The 19,404-nt window shown below is 56.3% G+C and overlaps 1 protein-coding gene across 1 annotated transcript; it reads right to left on the bottom strand.

The window, feature by feature from the left end:
* Positions 1-10,064: 10,064 nt before the first annotated feature.
* Positions 10,065-15,275, bottom strand: TLX1 (T cell leukemia homeobox 1; the record flags this gene model as incomplete). The annotated part of the gene is made up of 3 exons (XM_082608100.1): positions 10,065-10,287; positions 12,463-12,664; positions 14,702-15,275. 3 exons carry the CDS (start codon positions 15,273-15,275, stop codon positions 10,065-10,067), a joined length of 999 nt encoding a protein of 332 aa, XP_082464226.1.
* Positions 15,276-19,404: the final 4,129 nt, after the last annotated feature.

Below are 19,404 nucleotides of genomic sequence, written 5' to 3'. Positions count from 1 at the left end.
GGGCTGGGTTAGCTCTTCTTTTTTCCTGGGATTGCTGGCTGTTCCAAGGAACGTGAAGAGGAGGCGGCAGCGTTCACTATAATGAAACTCGCAACCCGGCTGTAGGGGAGCTTCCCAGTAACAAGGAGCCCAAGGTGTTCTCTCCTCAACCAAGAAAATAATGGGAACCTGAACTCCTCTATCCGACTTGCCTTTGCCCTGATCCTTCATGGATGCCGCCAGCTGGGCCAAGTAAGGGGAGAACTTATTGGGGGAGGATTCCATAGGGGCCCCTTGGGGCTGTCATCTCTCTGTAGTGGACTAATGCCCTCCCTAGGTCATCCTGGAGCCCCACAGGGCCCGAGACGCAGGTACGACTAGAGAGAAAGAGGCTCAGGGTGGTGCTTACTTGTGCCGGAGAGCCACAGGCAAGTGCGCCTTTCTCCTTCCGGGCCCTTAACCTGCAACCCTCCTCCAGGCCACAGAATGAATCCTCACTCGCAGGACCCGGCTCCTCCCGCGGGTTTTCAAGCGTTTACCTTTCTGCTGCTGGGCGGATCCCCGTTTGTTGAGCGCTGCTCCTGAGTCTCTGCCCCGAAACCCACAGGAGCGAATCCGCCGCCAGGGCAGTCCCCGCGGTGGGCAGCGCAGGGCCCGGGGCCTCTGTACAGTCAGTCGCGCGTTTCCCACAATTTCTGGATGCGGGGGTGGGACGGGGAGTCCAGGAGTAGGCAGAAAAAGCAAGGTCGCCGCGCAAGGCCCGGGTCTTGGGTCCCAGGAAGGGATGAAGCCCACAGGAGAACCCGGTGGCAGATTTCGCTGAGGCCCGGAGCTGCCTCGGGCACGTGTCCTAGGAGCGCAGGAATGAAAGGCAAGCCCTTCTCTGCGGGCGGCCCAGGGCGCCGACCCCCGCAGCCCAGGTCAGCGCAGGGCGGCGGGATTCCCTGGCCTCTCGGCGCGCTCAAGTCCACGTGGCCGAGCGGAGCAACTCGCTGAAGAAAGGGCCAGGTTTGCATAATTCCCCAGCCCTGTGGCGACAAGACCACACTCCCCAGGCCCGCGGAGTCCACGTCAGACCTGAGTGGAGGCTTGACTTTGTGTACCTATCGGATCCAAGCCGATGGACGCAGGCTGCGTTTTCTCCCTGGCCGCCCGGCCTCTTGACACCCTAGAGGACCAGTTTTGGGGGACTGAAGTACAAGATGTCCCTCTTCTCCGAGAACCTGTTTATGTTCCTCATCCCGGATCCCCCAGTACCGGGCTTCAAAATGAGAGCCAGTTTCTCACCCTTGTCGCATTTCTTGCAGTTCCAACCTGTCATCCCCTGCCTCTGAGTGTCCCCTGCTGTCTGGCCCCGACAGTCCCTTTGGTTGGTGGAGGCGAGGGGGCGCTTCTGAGTTGCTCACTAATGGTCCCTACAGAGCTTTCCGCTGAGCTTTTGGCCTGGTTAGATTTTAGGCTCCAGGCTGTGCGTATGTGAAAGCAGAGCTTTCCCCTCGCCCTGGGCTGTCTTCTGTGCACGGCGGGGCAGCTCCATGCAGGTCGGCGCTGGAGCTTACTGGAGTCCCGTGAACTCCTGTGAACTGGTGGTGATACCCCGCAACAAGCTGTGTGGAGGGGACAGTGGAACCCACCCCAGGGCAGAAGGCTCGGGGACTGGGGTGGGGGCCTGCACTGAGTATTCTGCTCAGTCTGTGCAATCAAAGGCCCCAGGCCTTCCAGTGATCTGCTGCTTCAGTCACCCCCCACTCCCAACTGAGAAACATCCAGTCCCTCAGGAGCCCCCACCCCTCACTTTCTCTAGGCTAGAAGCCTCTCCCACTGGAGCTAGGCTGGCTGTGTGCACCAGCGCTATAAACGGGATTGGAGTTGCCTTCTGCCCCAGGGCCCCTGCGCACAGAGGTAGGCCACCGCTTTACTCTCCCCTAGGACAGTAGTTGAGGACGCTGAGCTGACTTAGGGCTTCTGTGGGGTTAATAAACCGTCCTCTCCCACTCCTGCCCACCAACCTGCAGAATCCGCCTCAGTGGAGCAACCATGCCACCCCTGTGCTGACCAGAAAGCACCCAATTTCTGACCTGAGATGTGAAAGGGACAGAAGGAAAGCCTGTGGGTAGAAATGGGTTCAAGTCTACCACTGTGCGTCGGTGAGCTCGTGGGCTGCTCTCCTGAACAAATGTGCTAACACGCAAGAGCCGGTTTTCCCCTGACAGCGAGTGAACTGGTGAGAGGACTCTGCGAAGGCCCCTAAGTGTTTTCCTATGAACCTGTGGGACCCACCTCCAAGTCCATATGCAGCTAGGTGTGGCCTTGTGGCCACCTGGGAACAAGTGGGTGAATGCCTGCAATCCTGCGTTTCCCTGGACTGGAGGCAAGCATGAGGGTGAGATCTGGGGACATCAGCTGTTGTGTAACCAAGGATCTCGAAGGAATGAGTGGGTAAATGTGTAGACATGCGGCAGGACTGTCCCCCTCTGTGGACTCACTGGTCAGTCTGAGAGTTTGAGACAGGAAGAGGGCCGTGTGTGCCTGTGCGCAAGTGCGGAGGTGTGCGGTGCACGTATGGCAGGGGACGTGGTAGACACTGCTCTGCAGCGGCCCCACCCTGTCCGGGCCTCCGGCCCTCGGCCCTCTAGGGCTGGGCCAGTCTCCACCCATCCCCGTTGGGTCTGTACCAGTTCTCACCCCGCCGGCCCACCCCAACGGACAGCTGGGCGCCTGTGAACGCGGGGACTCGCTAACCTGCTCCTTGTTCCGAGGAGCGGCGGGAAGCGCGGCACTTAAATACACAGTAAGGCTCCCTTAGAAGCGCTGAGGACGGAAAGCTGCGGGCGAGGAGAGCGGCCCCTCGACTCTTCCCCCCGGAAATCAAGGATCTGGGAATGAGGAGGGGAGGGCGGGGCCCCTGCAGCTTGTAGGACCCGCCCCCACCGCCCCCGCCCCGCCCCCGCCCCCTACCGCCCCACCCAGCCTGATGCGCAGAAAAACCAGGTTAAGCTACCCTGGGGGCTCGCGGCGCCACTCCTGGAGCACCAGCGAAGAGTCAAACGCTTTTACTTGCCCTATCTCCTTAATCCCTTCTGTAATGCGGGGAAGGGTTGGCTTTATCATTTGGGGAAGGAAACTGCAGGCTCCTAAAATTTAATTAACTTGCCCGAGGTTACAAAGCAGAGAAGAGCTCAAAACCTAGGTTGATGTCCAAAGTCACCTCAGCAGCCGCCTGGGAGTGAAAGAGGATTTTAGACAGAGGGACAGGTGCAGAAGGAAGAGAGTGTGGGGAAAGAGAGGGGCCGTGCAGGTAACAGGGAAGTGGTGAGGCCTGTGGTGTGCTGGAGAGTGAATTTTAGTGTATCTGTTGTGTCTGTATTCTTCATTTCTTTAAATAAATAAAATGGAAAAAATCCTCTTGGGCAAATAAAATAAAACTACAGGCCATATTTGACGGCAAGCTTGAGAACCCAGGAATAAATCTCAGACATAGGGTGGTAGTGTAGCATTAGCACCACAGGAAGCTTGTCCTAAATCTGGAATCTCAGGCCCCACCCCAGACATAATGAATGAGGATCTACATTTTAACAAGGTTCCCAAGTGTTTCTTACATACCTTAAAATTTAAGACTCTAAAAAAAAAAAGTTTAAGACTGTCAGGTGTAATTTATATATAAATGGATACACCTTATATTGTATATAAAAGAGCCTCCCCAGGGACACCCCCCCCCCAGTTCCTCTACCACTCTGGAGGAGGCAGGGAAGAAGGGAAGAACATGCTCTCTTTTCTTTTCATATTCTAACTGAATCTTACTGTTTACGAGTTGGCATAAGCCCTTGCTAACTCTCTGACCCACCAACATGCTCTCCCATCCTCCAGCCCAGAGCAACCTCCCCCAGCTACAGGCTTTGCACAGAGCAGATGGAAAAGGAGAGGAAGGATTTTCCTTCCTGGTTCTCCACTCTTTTGTCCAATAAAGTGTGATTCATTCACTTCTATTTTTAACTTTCTGCTGATTTGAATCCCTCATCCTGCTGACCCAGAAGAGGGAGGGGTGGAAGTGTACAGAACTCCCTTCCAATCCCAAAGGGCTCCTGGAAGGTGGCAAGCTCAGGCTGAGAAGGCCAAAGGGTGGGCACTGGATAGGTGCAGGGAAGGAGGAGGGCAGGGTCTCAGGGTCCTGGCAGTGCTACAGAGGGGATCCTGGAGGGGGAGGCAGTCAGAGCTGGAGAGGAACCAGAGGACTGGAGCAGCTTGGAAACATTTTTTCCCAAAGTCCTAGGGGAGCAAAATCCCAGTGGACTTCTGAGCTAAGAGTTCCCTCCACAGAATGAGACATTCCTTGAGGAGTCCTCCTCAAATCCACCACACCCCTGGACTTAACCATCCCTCCCAAAGACCCTGGCTCTAGGGTTAGACCCTGGGTTCGAATGCTGGCCCCACCTTTTATCAGTCATGTGCTCTTAAGCAAGTTGCTTAACCTCTCTGGACTTCAATTTTCCCTGTCTATAAAGTGGGATGAAAATACCACCTACATCATACGGTGGTTGTTAGGAATGTATTAATACCTTTAAAAACTAGTGCAGTGCCTGGAACACAGCATGTGCTCAATAATGTTGCTTTTTAATGTTATTATCGTTATTATTTTCCACCGGGGCTGGTAGCAGCCGCCCCTGAGGTCTCCAGGGTCCCTCAGGCCTCAAGCTCCCAGGGCCTCGGCTCGAGGCGCCTCTCCCCGCGCGGCCCCTAGAGGGCGCCCGGAACTCACTTGTCCTGCGTTTCTGCGGTGAAGCCCCAGAACCGGCTCCCGCTTTTGGGCCTTCGGATTTGGGGACTTGTGACTCCTCCCGCAGGAACCGAAGATACGTGGGCTCTGGGACCACAGGGCGGAAAACGTGAGGTGGCAGGAGCAGCTCCTATCAAACCTCCCCTAGAGCGGCCCAGAGCAGTGGGGGCCTCGCACCCCACCCCGTCCCCCCATCTTCTCGCACACACCAGGAGGCCGGATTGCCAAGGGCTTTGGGGAGGCAGCGGCGGCCGCTGGGTTTTCTGGGCCTTGCTAGGGTCCTCGGCCGGAACCCAGGGCGGCCTGCTGCCCCCAAGCCCAGCCTCAGTCCATGGGGTCTCGTCGCCCGCCGGAGCTGCGTGGCTAGAAACCAAAGCGCAGGCCTCAGCAATCTCCACCCCCACGCCGACCGGCAGTCTCTCCTCCCAAGCTGGGGGAGGAGAGACGGGAGAAGGAGAGGAGGAGAGCCCTTGGCAGGGTGGCCGCGTGGTAACCACCCATGGGAGCTTTGGGGGTAACTGCGGACCCAGAAGTGGAGACTGTGTGCTTCGAATGGCACACCTGTAGCTCGCCTTGTTTAACATCGCACACCTCAGTCATTGTACATTTGGAGGAGGTATGTGAGGTTGTCCACAGAGATGCAGGCCGTGCGTGAGAGGATATGAATTTGCACCCATCCCTCAACACAACACGGGTACTCATCGCTTCCTCCATTCATCACTGCCGCCCCCCACCACACACACATACCCCCAATCTCACGCAACATCTTCCGAGTCCGCTCTGAGCTCCTTGGAAAATCCAAACTGGCTCCAGCCCTCGCAATCGCTCAGCCTGTTCCTATCGGACTCCTCAGGATAAGGAATCTAGGTGTGAGTGCAGGTGGGTGATTCTAGGGGCCTTCCTGGGCCGACAGAGGGCAGTGGGTTCGAGCCATGCAGAAAATCGCGGGCAGCTCTCTTAGTTGCCCAGGCAGTGACTTGGCTGCCAGGCACCAAACCCTGAGCTGATCAGGAAGGCCTAGGAGAGTGAGAAGCTGCTTAGGAGCAGGGTCTGCGAGGAGAGAGTGAGAAGTGGGTGGGGGGGAGCGGGGGGGTATGAGCAGAGCAGGAGGAACAGAGCAGGAGTGGGGGTGCGTTTCTTCCAGCATCTGGCCTTAGGGGCCCTCAGGGCAGCTCTGGGGCCACAGCTCCACCCCACTCCGCCTTCCAGCATGGCCTCTGAATCCCAGCTGCTCCAATTCTGTGCAGCCTGGAGGTCCCTGCTTAATTGTCTCATACACCTGGAACAAACCTGCCCATCTGCAAGTCAGTCTCGCCACACACAGGATGTCTATCTGAGTCCTGGGCCCAGGGCAAACCCCACACTTGCCACCACAGTGGGGGCTTTACCAGGCAGTGCTCAGGCCGTGCCCACATAGCCCCCAGGCGCAGATCCGGCCACACAAAGCCGCTATTATAGTTAACAGGTTGAACCAGATTCTCTGTATGCCACGCGGCACAGTACGGGGACTGCTAGGACCCCAGCCCTGCATGGGTTTCTGGGCCCCTGAAGGCCACCACTCTGTCAGCCACGGCTCTGGGCTGCGCCAGGTCTGAGCGGGTGATGGGGGCCCCACTCACCGGGGAATTTGGTCAGTGCAATCATCTCACTCAAGCCAAGGAAGGAAGTGGGCAGAAAGGCAGGTTCGTTAATTCCTCTTTTCTTCCGCACCCCTACACACCATTATTCGGATAATTTGTTCCTCTTCTATTTTTGAACAGAGACCGACCATTTCCGGCAGGGGCGGTGGCAGACCCGGAGTTGTGAGCTTTCTGCTTTGGGTAGTTGGCCCCGACTGTGACCCTGGCAGCCCACTCCCTTCCAGCCTGCGTCTCCTCGGGACGGGGTGTGCGGGCCCCGCCGCCCTCCCGGCCTGTCCTAGCCGCGGCCCTCGGCCGACGCGGGATTCGGCGAGATTCCACCCCAACGAATTTCCGGCGGAGAGTGGGGAGTTGCGCGCCGTCCCTCAACGCTGAGGGCCCCATTGCCCCGGAGAGTCTGCCCCCACTCCCTGCGACGCCTCGCCCCGGGGCCCGGGCGCTTGGGAGGGGCCCCGGGAGAGTGTGCGACCCGGGCCGCCAGCGAGTGCCGGGAGCAGGCGTACGGGAGCCACGAGTGGGGACAGGGAGTCGGGTGGCCTCCCACGATGGGCGCCCGGGATCCTGGCGTGCGGAAGCCCAATCCCCCGCGAGTCCCCGACAAGCTGGACAGGGTCCGAGAGCAGCGGGGCTGAGGGGCCTAGGCCCGCGCCGTTTTGAGTGTGACCCCAGCTGTTTGTGAAGATCGGGGCAGGTAGGAGGTATTTGGGGAGGAAGTGTGTTCTGCCTAATTTTGCTTGCGTTTGTCTTGCAAGAGGAGGGGCGAAGGGGTGGTGGTGAAGAGTCGGGCTTCGGAGCCGATTTGGGGGTTGAGTGGCCGGGCAGCCACTCCCCATTCCTGCCTCAGTTCCTCAGCTGGACAGTCTGTGGCCAGAAAATATCCAGGAGCCTTCGGGCGCCAAGCCTCTTGAGGGGTCCCAGGGATTGGGAGGTGGGAGGAAGACCTCAAACTCCTCTGGGGTCGGCAACTCTGGAATACGGCAACGGGTAGGCACTGAAGGTGCCTCTTAAAGACGCACATGAAGGAGAGATACCTCACCGAACGAAGAAGGTTCGGGCTGGGCAGCTCCAATCCCGGCGGCGGGAGGGGAAGAACAGCCAGACCTGCCCAGGCAGAAGGAGCCGAATTCTGCGGTTCCAGAAGGCCATTTCCGGATTTCGCTTGGCCCGGTACTGGATGCGGCAGCCACTGCCGGCGGGAGACCCACTGCAGACTTGACGCTGAGGCCAGAACTTTCTCCCCACGATCAACACGCCGTCAGGGCCTGGCCTGGTCACCGGGTGGGCCTGGGGGTGGGGTAGCCCCTCCACCCCGGAAGTCCTTTGGACCCAGAATCCTCTTCTGCCCAGATCCTACTCCAAGGGGGCCACAGATGAGAGGTGGACAAACACTGCCCTTTGCCCACTCAGCCAAATTTCCCCTTGGACCTCCTTGGGTTGGAGGTTGCTGTGCTTTGTCCGCATATCATATGGCAGATCCAGGATGGCAGTCTGGGGAGGATGAGGCCTCTAATAGTTTCCATAACTCTCCTCCACTCAACCCCAGTGTGGGCGCACACAGCTCTGCATACACGAACAAGCCCCACACCCCACTCGCTTCCAGTTTTAGCCACAAAGTTCTCTCACTCTCCCATCCCAAAGAAAGAGCCCCCTATGCCCCCCCCCACTATACAAGGATGGCATGTTCCCGAAAGCCTTCACCACCTAGCTTCTTCCAGAAAAGCAGGCTCAAGTCAGTTTTGTGCATCCTGAGATTAGTCTAGTAGGCAGGGGACTAAATGTTATGGGGAGGGTTGTGTACGGTGGCTGCTGTCCCTGCTAAAGTGGTCTGGGGCCTCCCTGAAGGTCCCTGGGAAGTCTGTTTTTCAGATTCCCTCCTAGGCCAGGCTAGTGCTGGAAGCTGGGAAATCTTGTTTTGAGCACCACAGAGGATCCTGACCCGATTACTGACAGCATGCCCCAGTCTCTGCAGCTTGCTGGGTAACAGCCTGGAACCCCCAAACTCCAAGCCGATGCTGATACCCCCACAATGTATCTGCACACCCCACCTTAGACCCCCCCCACCATGTACACCAGCAGTGCACAGTTACACCCACTCACACAACACCACACACACTCAGCTGCAGGGACAGTCACCCACAGTGATCCACACTCCCCATTAATTCATTGCCCCAATTATATATGGTCCCACACAAATATATACAGTAAAACACATCTCACACATGATTGCATTCATACAATTATAGATGATACACAATCACAAACATTCACACATTTAACACAAGAATAGATTCACAATGAGAAACTAACATGTACTTTCACAAACATTACCACATGATTCGTTCACAATCACAGACACTGGTGGGTGATTACACAACTATCCAAAAAGCCACATTCATACATGGTCACACAGACACCACTACAAGTTGGTATGTATAATGGTAGTTTCGATTGGCAACTTAAGCAGAACAAGCACACACAACTGCAAACAAAATAACACAATTAACACTTACATTCATTATCAGTGAAATCCTGATTGCCCACACCCATCACAAACACACAATGCACACGCATAACTCTCACACCCAAAGACAAATCTCTAGCACTGGCTCTCCCAACTTTCCTCAGCACTGCCTTCTCTCCATTTCTTCCCCTCCTTCTTTCCTCTCTCCAGAGCCTGTAGGTCCTGGCCCCCAAATGTCCCTCAAATTTAGATACCAGGGGCTGCCCTGGCTGTACCAGCTCACACCAAACCCAAGTAGCTGCAAGGTGCTGGGCTCAGCAAGGAGCAGGCAGCCTTGACTCCGGATCCGGAGGGTTTTATTATTTTTTCACATAAATTACACAAGCACTTTATAAAAAGGTTACACAGAAAACACCTTATAAGTGCATAACTTAAACGCCCCCTACGAACAGGATCTGGAGAAATAGGCTGAGTTTGTGTGGAAACCTGCCTGTGTGTACCTGGGTGTGGCTAGGCTATGTGATGGGGGTCTGGCAGGCCAAGTGAGGCTGTTGTGGCTGCTGTGTGTGTGACGATATGTCACAGTGTGACCGTGGCCTTGTGTTTGTGAGAAGCGCCATGCTGTTCAGAATGAATCTGGGTCACCCCTGATAGTAAGGGTCAAGGGTGTGAAGGCTATGGCCCTGTGTGTGCATAACACTCTGCCATAGGTCCCCTGTGTGTGACTGTGGGGTGACACCAGGAGGGACAGTGAAATCACCTCTGGGAGGGCCTGTGGGTGTCCGTGTATGATGCGGAGTGGAAAACAGAGTGCTCTCCCCAGGGCAAGTTCAAATGACAGCTCATGCTGTCCTCTAGGGTTCCCAGAAGCTCTTCTTCCTCCACCTTTCCTGCCTCTCTCAGTCCCACGTTAAAAATCAGAATAAAATAAAAGAGACACAAACGGAGGACTCCGAACAGTTCCAGCAGGCGCGGGACCGCATAGGCATCTGGGAAGTGGCCGCGCGTCCCTTTCTTGCGCGGTCTTCTCTTCTTTTCCACCAAAAAGAGAACAGCGTCGGCGCGAGAGCGCGGGCCGGTGCGGAGGGGCACGGCGTTCCCCTGCTGCGTGCAGTCTTCGGCAGGAGGGCGGCAGGGCGGCGAGAGTCGCGGCTCTCAGGCCTCGCGACCCTTGGCTGGGCCCGGGTCTCACGGGGCGGAGCAGGCAGGCTCACTCGCAGGCCGACGCCACGGACGTGACGCTGGTGATCTTGGTCGAGTCATCAGACCACGGCTGCAGGTTCTGCAGGGCGAAGAGCGAGGAGTTGTGCACGCAGAGCGGGTCGGCGGGCAGCGGCTGCGCCAGGCTCTTCTGGAAGGCCTCTTGCTGCAGCTGCAGGAGGATGCGGTTCGCCTGCTGCCTCTCGGCCTCACGCTCCTCCGCGGTCTGCCGCCTGCACCGGGGACAAGCCGTTACCGACGCTTCGGGTGCGCTCCCGGGAGACAGCCTGAACGAGCGAGCACTGCTCCCCTTTGCGGCCCCCAGTTTCCGCTTGGGCCCCTTGAATGCATTCCCTTATCTTGAGGGTCCTGACTCCACAAAGACTGAAAGCCCCAAAAGTAGATTTGGGGGGTATCCTGGGGGAGCTGTGGGGAAATCCGCTAGGCCCAAGCAGCTGGGGCTCCTCGCCTCCAGGCAGGGCCCACACCCTCACCAGCCTGGAAGGCGCAGCCAGGGCTAGGATGGCATTTCGCCTCTCCCCAGACCCCAGGAAGACCAGGAGCCTTCCCAAGCCTGAGGGGCCGCACCTCCCCACCAGTCCAGGGCAGAGGAAAGGGCCAGTGGATATGAGGTGCCCTGACAGACCTCTCTTCTCCCCCTTCCCTCTGCGAACCTCTCCCAGTCTTCTGACCTCCTGCGCCGAGCCCTGTGCCCTGCCGGGATTCCCGCCGGACCGGCCGGCTTCCTCCGAGGCGGTCCAGGGAGGCGATGACTCACTTATTCCATTTAATGCCTCCCCTCCACCCTGTCAACTGAGATCAAACGTCTGTCTCTAAGGTGGACAGACCTAATGGGAGTCCCCGGGGCCTCCAGAAGCAATTTGTAGGCGATCGATGAAGCCGCGCGAAGCCGGCGAGGGCCTCTCTCAGCGGCGGACGCCGGCCTCCTCGCCGCCCCTTCTAGCCTTTTCTCTCTGTGTCTTTCTGTCTCTCGTCTTCCCCTTCTTCCCCGCATTTCAAACTATGTCTCTTCCTTTAGACTTTGTGTCTTTTTTCCCTCTTGTTTTCTCTCACCCCACCCTCTTCCTTCTCTCAGAATTTCAGGGAATTTGTTTGAAACGAAAATGAAGGTTTTAGTCATCTATGGCTTTCCTTTATTGTACATAAGACTTCTTCAGGCTGTTTTTTCCTTTCCTCCCTGGGTGGGGTATTTGTTTTTGCCGCTGTCCCCCCTTGTGTATCAGTTTCTCTCTGTCTGCTACTCTCTATTTTTCTCTGTGCCCCGAGCCCAAGGGCTTGCCCGACTCCCTCCCCTCCCCTAGGCTGCAGCCCCGGTGGGCCTTGGAAACGCAAGTACGTCCACCCCCCTCCCCCCCAGCCCTTGCTCCCTCCTTAGCTTTCCAGAGGTCTGGAGCAATGTCTCCTACCCCTTCCCCAGCAGCAGGAATGTGGGGGGAGCAGCAGACTGGCGGGGCAGTGGCTTCCTTTGTGGCCACGGCGGCAGATTCCTAGCCTTCATTCAGAAAACGAAACTCCAATTCCTTCCTCCGGACCCAGGCCCTCCCGGCCAGGCTCCGGGGACTTCGCCCAGACTCTCTTGCTCTCCCCACTGAGGCCTGAGCTAGCAAGAAACTCCCGGCTTGTGTGGAACCGAGTATGCGAGCCAGATGTGCGGGAGGGTGCAGGGTGCAACCGGAGAAAGTGCCTGTCTGGGGGGAGAAATGAGTGTAGTTGTGGGTGTGTGACGGGAGAAGAGAAAATGTTTCTCTCTTTCTCACTCACACACATACACCCATCTGCTCCTGATTGATCCCCCTTTCAGTAGGACCCTCGAAAACCCCGCCGCAGCCGGCGCAGATTGATTTTCCCCTTCCCGGGTAGGGGAACCGCTGCGCCCAGGCCAGGCGTCTGGGGAGGAGGGAGTCAGCAGGGCCCAGGCCCACGGTATGGGGTCCCAGATGCTCTAGCGGGAGCCCCGGCTGGGGCGCAGAAACAGGGCGCCTGCCATGCTGCCTCCGGTCTCCGGGATAGACGAGGCATCTCTGTACGCGTAAGTTTGTGCAAACAAAAAGTCCCTCAGGACTCACTGATCTCGGAAGCCTGGACTGCGTAGACTGCGCTCAAACCCGGACGTTTCCCCAAGCAGCGGCGGAGACCAGCCGCGTCTACACCCGCACTGAGTGTGAGTCCCCGGGCCAGAAAGCCAGAAAGAAAAACAGCTGGGTCTCTCCGACCCCGTCCCGTCATCGGCCACGGTGGCTTTCCGCTCCCCGCGAGCCTAGCAGAGCAGCGCGCTCCTCCGAACCAGGGCCATAGGAAAGTGGCGAGCATGGGAGTATGAACACCCCCAGAGAGGCCCGGGGCCGGAGACTGCGCCACCCACGGCCGCGCCCGCCCAGCGCGCTTACCTCCACTTTGTCCGCCGGTTCTGGAACCAGGTTTTGACTTGCGCGTCGGTCATTTTGAGCGCCTTGGCCAGGGCGGCGCGCTCGGCCGAGGCCAGGTACTTCTGGCGGTGGAAGCGCTTCTCTAGCTCGCAGATCTGCAGGCGCGTGAAGGACGTGCGCGGCTTCTTCTTCTTGGGGGGCGTCCGATTCTGATAGGGGTGACCTATACGGCGTGTTACAGTGAAGGGTGAGAGGGCCACTGGAGCGAGAGACAGACAGACGGCAGAGGCAAGCGGCAGAGTGTCAGGAGGCGTCCCAGGCCCGACACCACGCGAGTCAGCGAGCGCAGCGGCTAGACCCAAGGAGAAGGGCTGTGGTCCTCCCGTCAGCCCTCAGCTCCAAGCCCGCAGCGTGAAATGGCCCCAGCCCGCCCGCCAGGCCGACGCCGCTGCTGCCACCACGGAGGCCTCCCTAGCCCTGAGCTCCCACGTGCCCATCAGACACAGCCGCAGTCTCCTTGAGGGGCACGTCTGAGGCGAGCTAAAGGTCGCAGTCCCCCCCCCATAGCCTCAGGTCTCCAGCCTCAGAGAAGCTGCCCAACGGTAAGAGGCTATCCTTGGTCAAGGCTCTGAATGCTGGGTCCTGACCTGAGGCCTCCATCACACAGCAACATACACAGATACATCACATACAACAGGGGCAAATTATAGATCTATACACCCAGACAAGCACAGGCACAAAGGCAGATGCATAAGGTGACAGCCATATACTCCCTCAGAACCTTCTTTAGGCCTGAAGCGAGCTTACAGCAGGCTGTGGCTCCCCTAGGTAGGCTACGTGGAGTACCTTTTCGCCAGAGACCCAGGCCCAGTGGGTTCCAGGCTGGGGGGATGGGGGAGAGGGTGTTCCATCAGAGTCTTTTAAGACCAGCCTGGCCTGGGTGGGGGGAGTGGGATGGGGCACTAGGCCCTGCCTCCCCAGGCCTGAGAGGACTTGGGTTGGGGCACTGGGGCCCCTTCTGGAGACCCAGAGTGGAATGGCTCTTCTACCTTCCTCCACCCCACTTTGCCACAGACCCAGGGTCTGGGCCAAGGTTCCAAAGCTGGAACAGGGGCTTAGCCCAGGGTCTAGCTCTTAACTGCCTATTCCCCTTCCACCATTGGGCCGTGGAGCCCGAGCCCCATGGGAGCCCCACGTCGTGGTCGGTCGGCAGCCGCCTATGCCTCCTGCTTCCTCTAAGGCCCGGCCAGGAACTCAGGCTCAACTCGTGGCTGCCTCCCAGCGGGCTTGGGGGCCTGGTCCGGCGGGAGGATCGTAGTCTCGGATCTAGGGAACGCTAAGGGCGGCGGGAAGTGAGGCCGGAGAAAGGGGCCCGCGCAGGAGCGAGAACCGAGTGCCGTGAGCGGAAGCGGGAGCGGAGGGAGCCGAGGCAAGCGGAGGAAGGCGCGGAGCAGGCAGCTGAGAGGGCGGCAGGCGAAAGCCGCCGAGTGCGTAATCGTCCCAGGAGTTCTTTCGGCTGCCGATCGATCACGGGCCTGGCCGGTGCATTATTCACGCCGGAGGAAACAAGGCTGGGCCCAGAGGGGAGGACGCCGAGCCGCGACAGAACGAAAATGAAGCGGGCGGCTCAGCCTCGCGCTGCCACTGACCCGGACGGAGCCTGCAGTCCGGGAAGAAGGGCCCGCCAGCTCTGTTGCTTTACTCCGGCTCGGAGCCTCTACCGGGTTCGGCAGCGCGACGGGGCACTGGACCACGGAGAGCGAAGTGTGTGTGTGTGTGTATGTGTGTGTGTGTGTGTGTGTGTGTGTGTGAGAATCTGTTTTCCTTGCGTCTGATTCAGGGGCTCGCCACCTCGGCCAGAGAACGTCTGCCGGGACGGAAGAAACAGTTTGTTCACATCGCGCCCCTTTCTCCGAGATACCCGAGCCCCAAATGCCGGCGGAAGGTAGTAGTCCCGAAGCTACATCCCCCTTCCCTCCGCCTGACCGGGCCCAGGGACTCCGAGAGGGGATCAGGGAGAGCTTCTCAGAGCAGGGGTCCTGTGGGAGAGACGGAGAGGGGCCCAGGCTGGGAGAACTCTTCCAGCAAGTCGATTCCGCGAGCTTAGAGAGGTGGCGGGCGGCTGAACTTGGGGGAGGCACCAAGAGGAGCTGGGAGACCTGGCGCACAGAGGGGGCTGCGGGGAGCCACGGGGCAGGAGCGAGGGGGTAGAGGAGAGCCGGGACCGCGGCCAGGCGGGGCGCGCGCGGGCCGGACTCACCTGTGAACCTGTCCTTTGTGTATCTGCGGTTACTCTCCATCCAGGGAAAGGTGAGACCGGTAAGGTTGTTGACGCCCGGCACGGCAGGCACGGAGGGCACGGTGGGCAAACCGGTAGCCAGAGGTTGAGGGTGGGCCACCGCTCCAGCTAGCGGCCTGTGCGCGGGCACTCGTATCACCCCCGCAGCGCTCAGCGCCCCCGCCCCGCCGCCGCCGCCGCCGCCGCCGCCGGGACCGGGGCCGCCCGCCAAGGCCATGTTCACGTTGTAGGAGCCGGACAGAGGGCCCATGCTGCAGGCGCCGCCGCCGCCGCCGCCCGCCGGGCCACCGGGGCCGCTCGGGCCTCCAGCGCCATAGGCCCCCGCGCCCCCGGCCCCCGCCCCGGCCGCGGGGCCCCCGCCGCCGTAAGGGTAGGCGCCTCCAACCAAACAGCCAAGGCCGTATTCTCCGTCCTGGAGGCGAGAGGAGGGCCCCATGCAGCTGCCCTGGTCCGGGCTGTTGAGGATCTGGTCGATGCCAAAGCTGATGGGCTCCGCATGGCCCGGGTGGAGATGGTGCGGACCCAGGTGCTCCATGCTGGCCCCCGACCCCGGCCCTGCAGTGGGGGGGGGGCTGGGCGGTGGCACTCGCTGTGCTTGGCTCGGGGGCGGCGCGGAGGCGGCGGCGGCTCCTGGCTGCGCCGAGACTTGGAGGCGAAGTGCGCAGAGGGGCTCAAGTAGGGGGGAGGGGAAGGAGAGAGGGGGCGCCGTATTCTTCCTCTCTCCGGCTGCTCGCTAGCTGTTGACTCTGGGACATCAATCACCGGGTGAAAAAGCCCGGTGCGAGCGAGCCTCGCCGTTTCGGCCGGGTCTCTCCATTGGCTGTGCGCGGAGAGGAGCGGGGTGAATGACAGCGCGGGGGAGGGGCGGAGAACGGGAGAGGGAGGCCTGGAGCCGAGACAGATGTAGGAGCCGGAGACGGAGGGACTGAGCAGAGGCTCAGAGAAGTAGTTCAAGAAGAGAGAGAAGAGGCCAACCAGAGGCTTAAGAGGAGAAGGAAAAAGAATAGGAGGCCGGCATTCCCAGAGACCGATAGACAGATGGCCCCAAGGAGGTGGAGGTCAGAGTCCTCTTCCCAGCCTGGCAGGAGCCGCCCGCTTGCTTAGAATTGGGCCAAAGGGGCCAGCCCACCAGGCCTCTGGGGAAGGGGCTTCCCAGCGCTACTGGAGAATCACCTCAAGGGCTCAGCTGGGAAGCACCTGTCTGTCAACCAGAGGATTTACTCCAAACTTGCAGTCCGGCTTGTTAGAGAGTAGAAGACTGTCTACTCCCCCGGTATGGAGCCCAGGCCCCTGAGGCAGGAAGGTGAGTTCAGGCTTGTCTTTTAAAACACAGGCCTATGAACAACTGGCTATATGTTGTTGAAAAAGTCAGCAACAACCCCAGCTCTGCCAGTTTAGAGAAAATGAGGGAGGGAAGACTTCCTGAAAGACAGGCACAAGTCAAGGGAGTTGGTTTGGGACCTGCTGTTGGGGTGCCCAGGCATCAAGACACCCCCTTTCCATTTAAATAGAAGCCTCAAGAAACAGTTCCCACAGTATGTGAATGAATTCAATCAGATTGCTTTTGCCTACCAACTAGCCCAGGGCTGGCTATTCCAAGCAAGAAACCTTTGGATTATAGTGAGGGGAAGGAGTTATTTTCTTACTTTTGGAATCTTGGAAGGGAGGCCTAGGGGCTTAAAACAGTGAGGGCTGGGTATAGTGGGACCAAGATCAGGGAAGTACATCTAGGACAAATTTAGGCCTTTTCAAAGTTTTGCCTGTGGCTGACTGGCTTAGAGCCCAGGAGAGAAGAAGGAAACTCCCTTTTTCTGCTTCCCCTCTTCCTCCTCTCTAGTAGAGAAAGGTCTGCTCCCTCCCAGGAGCCAAGCCCTGGTAAGGGCACAGGTTGAATCACTTGGGATCTATTTCTGGTCTATTTCAGATTTAACAGGACTTCAGGGAGGGACTGTCTCTATCAGACAAGATGCTAGAATGTGGAGGCTCACATTCTACTTAACACATCTCATTGCAATCTATTTGCTTTGGCCATGTCTGTTACTTTAACCTGAAGAGATCTCCTTGGAGGCAGGGAATGGCTTACTCGTCTCTGTTCCTCCCTGTGGAATACAGCCCACAAAATATACTCATCTTGGGTAAATAATGAATGAAAGAACCTCCTTATTCAACAAATATTTTATTGAGTGCCTACTATGTGTCAGTCACTGTTCTTGGCACTGGGAAAACACCGGTGAACAATACAAAGTTCCTGTCCTCATGGAGTTTACATTCCACAGAATGGAATACAAGAAACAAAGAAGCAAATACAATAAGCCAGATGGTGGTAAGTGTTACAGAAAACACTATAAACTCTACTACACCAGCTCGTCAAGATGAGTATTATTCCCGTTTTCTGGATTCAAGGAAACCACATTTCAACAAGGCTAAGTGACTTGATCAAGATGGAGGAGCTGGATTCAACTTGCTTTTATGGGTTGGCCTGGAAGCCTGGCTGCTGGTTGGAGGCACATCTCTATGGGAAAAACCTTGCCTGGGCTCCAGGCAGGTGGACAAAGGCCCACTCAAGACAAAGCCAGACATGAAGTTGGTGGTTGTTTGTAAACACTAAGCAGAAACATGAGTGAGAACTCTACTCCCTCGCCAGTTCTCTCCTCTCCATCCACCCAATCAGGAGGGTACTATACTTCTACACAGGACGTTCCAGAATTGTTTTTGGAAGTTGTTTGAGCCTGAATGAGTCTCTTTCTTGCCTCTTATCTTGAGGGAACTAAAGCAGAGATAAACATAAATGTTTTACTGAGAAACTACTGTGTGCCAGGCACCACACCGATCTCATTTAAGACTCACAACAGTCCTGTGAAGTTAATAGAAACATCCTCATTTTTAAATAATTAAGAAAACAGAATGAATGTTCATAGCAGTATTATTCATAATGGCCAAAAAGTGGAAACAGCTCAGCTGTCCATTATCTGATGAATGGATAAATAAAATGTGGTATATCCATACAATGGAATGTTATTCAACCATAAAAAAGAATAAAAAGTAAATCCTGCTACAATACGGAAAATCCTAGAAAACATCATGTTAAGTGAAAGAAGCCAGGCACAAAAAGGCCACATATTGTATGATTCCATTTATATGAACCATCCAGAATAGGTAAATCCATAGAAGCAGAAAGTAGATTAGTGGTTGCCAGGAGCTGGGAGTGGGGTGGGGGGAGTGGGAATTGGCTGCAAAAGCACACAAAGTTTCTTTCTTTCTTTTTTTTTTAATTGGAGTAAAATTGCTTTACAATGTTGTGTTAGTTTCTGGTGTACAATGAAGTGAATCAGCTATATGTATACCTATATCCCCTCCCTCTTGGACCTCCCTCCCACCCCCCCATCCCACCCATCCCACCCATCTCACCCATCTAGTTTGTCACAGAGCACTGAGCTGAGCTCCCTGTGCTATACAGCAGGTTCCCACTAGCTATCTATTTTACACATGGTAGTATATTTATGTCAAACCTGATCTCCCAGTTTGTCCCACCCTCCCCTTCCCCCCACGTCCACATGTCTGTTCTCTATGTCTACGTCTCTATTCCTTCCCTACAAATAGGTTCATCTGTACCATTTTTCTAGATTCCACATATATGCATTAATATATGATATTTGTTTTTCTCTTTCTGGCTTACTTCACTCTGTATGACAGACTCTAGGTCCATCCACATCTCTACAAATGACCCAATTTCGTTCCTTTTTATGGCTGGGTAATATTCCATTGTATATATGTACCACATCTTCTTTATCCATTCATCTCTCATTGGACATTTAGCTTGTTTCCATGTCCTGGCTATTGTAAATAGTGCTGCAATGAATATTGAGGTACATGTGTCCTTTTGAATTCTAGTTTTCTCAGGGCAATTGCCCAGTAGTGGGATTGCTGGATCATATGGTAGTTCTAGTTTTAGTTTTTTAAGGAACCTCCATACTGTTCTCCATAGTGTCTGTATCAATTTACATTCCCACCAACAGTGCAAAAGGGTTCCCTTTTCTCCACACCCTCTCCAGCATTTACTGTTTGTAGATCTTTTTGTAGTGATGTAAATATTCTAGAATTAGATAGTGGTGATGGTTGCACAACTTTGTGAATATACTAAAAAACCACTGAATTGTATGATTTAAAGGGCTGAATATTATGGTACATGAATTATATATCATTTTTTAATTTTTATTTTAATTTTTAAATTTTTTTGAAGTTCTTTTTAAAAATAAATTTATTTATTTATTTATTGGCTGCGTTGGGTCTTTATTGCTGCACACAGACTTTTTCTAGTTGCAGCAAGCAGGGGCTACTCTTCGCTGCGGTGCGCGGGGTTCTCATTGTGGTGGCTTCTCTTGTTGCGGAGCATGGGCTCTAGGCATGCGGGCTCAATAGTTGTGGTGCATGGGCTTAGTTGCTTCGTGGCACGTGGGATCTTCCCAGACCGGGGCTTGAACCTGTTTCCCCTGAATTGGCAGGCAGATTCTTAACCACTGCACCACCAGGGAAGTCTATTTTTTTTTTTTTTAAAAAAGGAAACAAAAACTAAGACTTGGTGAGATGAACAAACTTTCCCGAAATCCCACAGACAGAAGAAGATTTTTTGGGAACTCCCAAATCTGAACTATTTTCTCTGTATA

Source organism: Mesoplodon mirus (genome assembly GCF_964341445.2).
Source record: "Mesoplodon mirus genome assembly, chromosome: 2".
In the NCBI taxonomy this organism is placed as follows: domain Eukaryota; kingdom Metazoa; phylum Chordata; class Mammalia; order Artiodactyla; family Ziphiidae; genus Mesoplodon; species Mesoplodon mirus.
This window is presented reverse-complemented; position numbering and strand designations above follow the sequence as displayed.